The sequence below is a fragment of the Octopus bimaculoides genome, chromosome 1, assembly GCF_001194135.2.
Source record: "Octopus bimaculoides isolate UCB-OBI-ISO-001 chromosome 1, ASM119413v2, whole genome shotgun sequence".
In the NCBI taxonomy this organism is placed as follows: Eukaryota; Metazoa; Mollusca; class Cephalopoda; order Octopoda; family Octopodidae; genus Octopus; species Octopus bimaculoides.
Window position 1 is genome coordinate 161,832,501 of NC_068981.1, and position 2,699 is coordinate 161,835,199.

General features: G+C 40.3%; 1 protein-coding gene across 1 annotated transcript; it reads right to left on the bottom strand.

The window, feature by feature from the left end:
• Positions 1 to 1,245: 1,245 nt before the first annotated feature.
• Positions 1,246 to 2,458, bottom strand: LOC106874240 (ATP-dependent DNA helicase PIF7-like). Its single transcript, XM_014921899.1, has 2 exons — positions 1,966 to 2,458; positions 1,246 to 1,277 (listed from the first exon to the last, which is right to left on the bottom strand). Exons 1-2 carry the CDS (start codon positions 2,456 to 2,458, stop codon positions 1,246 to 1,248), a joined length of 525 nt encoding a protein of 174 aa, XP_014777385.1.
• Positions 2,459 to 2,699: the final 241 nt, after the last annotated feature.

Sequence of the window (2,699 nt, forward strand, 5' to 3'; positions counted from 1 at the left end):
TTGTTTTCCTATTTGCTTATTAATGCAAACAACAGCGGAGAGGTATAGTTCTTTCTCCCATGTGTTCAATATATGAATAGTTATGATGACAAGGGTTCCAGTTGATCAGATCACTAGAACAGCCTGCTCATGAAATTAATGTGCAAGTGACTGAGCACTCCATAGATATGTGTGCCCTTAATGTAGTTTCCAGTGAGATTCAGCATGAAATACAGGTAATACTCATTTTTATCAGCCAAGTGGACTGAAGCAACATAAAATAAAGTGTCTTGCTCAAGGGCATAACATGCTACTGGGCATCAACCTCATGACCTTATGACTGTAAGCCGAATGCCTTAACCACTAAACCAAGACCTAACAGGGAAGTTACCTGTAGAGAGGTATAGCTTCTTTTCACACATGTATAATAAATCATACACAAAGGAGTGCCTAGCAGTTCCTGGCTTTAAGGGTATCATGAAAGGCCTAGCTGGAGGCCCAACCTTCTGAGTTCTTTTACAGGGATTAGAAAAAAATGAAGGACTGTTACAATGTGTGTGAATCTGAGAGGAGAATATGCTGAATAAAATCATAATTAATTGATCCTCTTGTATTTTCTTTTACCTAAAACCAGGAACTTTTCAGCACACTCTTGTATGAATAGTAAGAACTGAAGTAAGCCATGTATTCAACCTTGTAAGACTGATGCGTTTTTGGATGACTGATAGGAAGATTGATCTAAAACAGTGCTTTGCAACCATTTTTTGCCTATGGACCCCTTTGATTCTTATTTTACTCTACTGGACCTCCTTAGCCATTTGATGTATATATATAAAAAAAAACCCAAAATATTTTTCATCATCATCATCATTTAGTGTCTGCTTTCCATGCTGGCATGAGTTAGACAGTTTGACTGGAATTGGTGAGCCAGAGAGTTGCACAAGGTTCCAGCCTGATTTGGCTTGGTTTCTATGGCTGGATGCCATTTCTAACTCCAACCACTCCAAGAGTGTAAGGGTTCTTATTACGTGCCACCAACATGGGTGCCATTTATATGACACTGACAATGACCATGACGATGGTTTCACTTGCTGATTTTTTTCAAGCACAGCATATTGCCAAAGGTCTCACTTACTTGTCATCGCCTTCATGAAGCCCAGCATTCATAGATCATGCATCATCACTTTGTCCCTTACCTCCATGAGGCCCAATATTCGATGATCTTGCTACCGGCAACAGCCATGATTACAATTTCACAGGTACCATTTACATGACATTGGCAACAGCTATAACTATTTCTATAATTGAATATTATGAAAAATTGTATAAAATTTTTTTTTAATATTTTGTGTATGGTAGAAGTATAAGCAATTTACTGCAGATCAATTTTAACAACAAAATCCTATAAGGAACCCCAAGGGTCATATAAAGACCCTTTAGGGTCATATGGACCCCACTTGAAGACCACTACTCTAAAATGATACCTTTGATAGATTTTACAATCACTTTAGTAGTCTCCTGAGTATCCTTTTGGATTTCAGAGTTCTTTTGAACCATACTCTGCCAGAAGTGACACATATTCTTCCAGGACTGTGACACATACTTTATAACTGTGACAGTAAAAACACCTGTTGTACTGTGATTTGGTCAGAATCCAAATTGTCTTCTAGAAATATCTAGGTTTTCTTCAATCAGTAACTTTATTGGTGTTTCTTGACTGTTGATTTCATTACTTTGATGTTGAGTGATGATCAGTATTTCGGTGGCTCAGTTCTGGAATTCGTCTTATCTAGAGGTTTTATAAAACAAGGTCCAGTCCTTGTTGTGGTGTAGTAGCTTGTGTGCTACAATGATTCTAAGAGCAATGCCAATGGAGCACAAACACCTGGTAGGGTCTCCCATACTGGAAGAGAATGCATTAGCTGTTGATTAATTTTTTTAACAGCAACATTTTTTGGAGCTAATATTGCTCTTTCACACAGCCACTTGTGCTTTTGTTGTTTTCTGTGAAGCTGGGAAAGACTTTGTGTTTGAGCTCATCCACAGAATTAACAACAGAGAAAAATGGCCACACTTCCATTTGTCCTGCAGCGTCGAGAGGCACCTTGCCATCATCAAGTGTCAAAATGTCCTGTGCAAACTTTGCGGACATTTGGTCGCCATGTAGCTGAGCTCTCATGTTAGTGGTAAGACTGAGGATCATAACATGATGCCACAAGGTAGAGGACTTTAGGCATGCTTGGACCTCATCTGCTCTAGTGCCTTTCGGAATGACAGGAAGAGTTTGCTTGAAATCACCTGACAACAGAAGCGTTACACCTCCTATTGGAGCCTGACAGTCTCGGATGTCTTTCAGGGCTCTATCTAATGCTTCCAAAGTTCCCTTGTGAGCCATGGTGCACTCATCCCAGACAATTAGATGACACCTTTGAAGTACCTGCCCCTGATCTGAGCTTTTGTTGATGTTGCATGAAGGCATCTCGGATGCTGCTAAATTGAGAGGGAGTTTAAAAGTGGAGTGTGCTGTCCTGCTACCAGGTAACAAAGTAGCAGCAGTCCCAGAGGAGGCAACAGCTACTGCAATGTCCTGATGCTGCCTAACTTCTGCAAGGAGAAGCTTTGTAAGAAATGTTTTTCCTGTCCCTCTAGGAGCATCAAGGAAGAAGAATCGTCACTCGCATTGGCGTACACTGTTAAGAATAGTTGTGTAGGCCAGCAGC

Bases quoted from the DNA above. Each gene is read 5' to 3' on its own strand.
- LOC106874240 (XM_014921899.1), bottom strand. From the start codon at position 2,458: ATGCCTTCATGCAACATCAACAAAAGCTCAGATCAGGGGCAGGTACTT. The intron at 1,278-1,965 runs GTGGCTGTGTGA...ATTCAATTATAG, and splicing joins AGAAAACAACAAAAGCACAA to AAATAGTTATAGCTGTTGCC.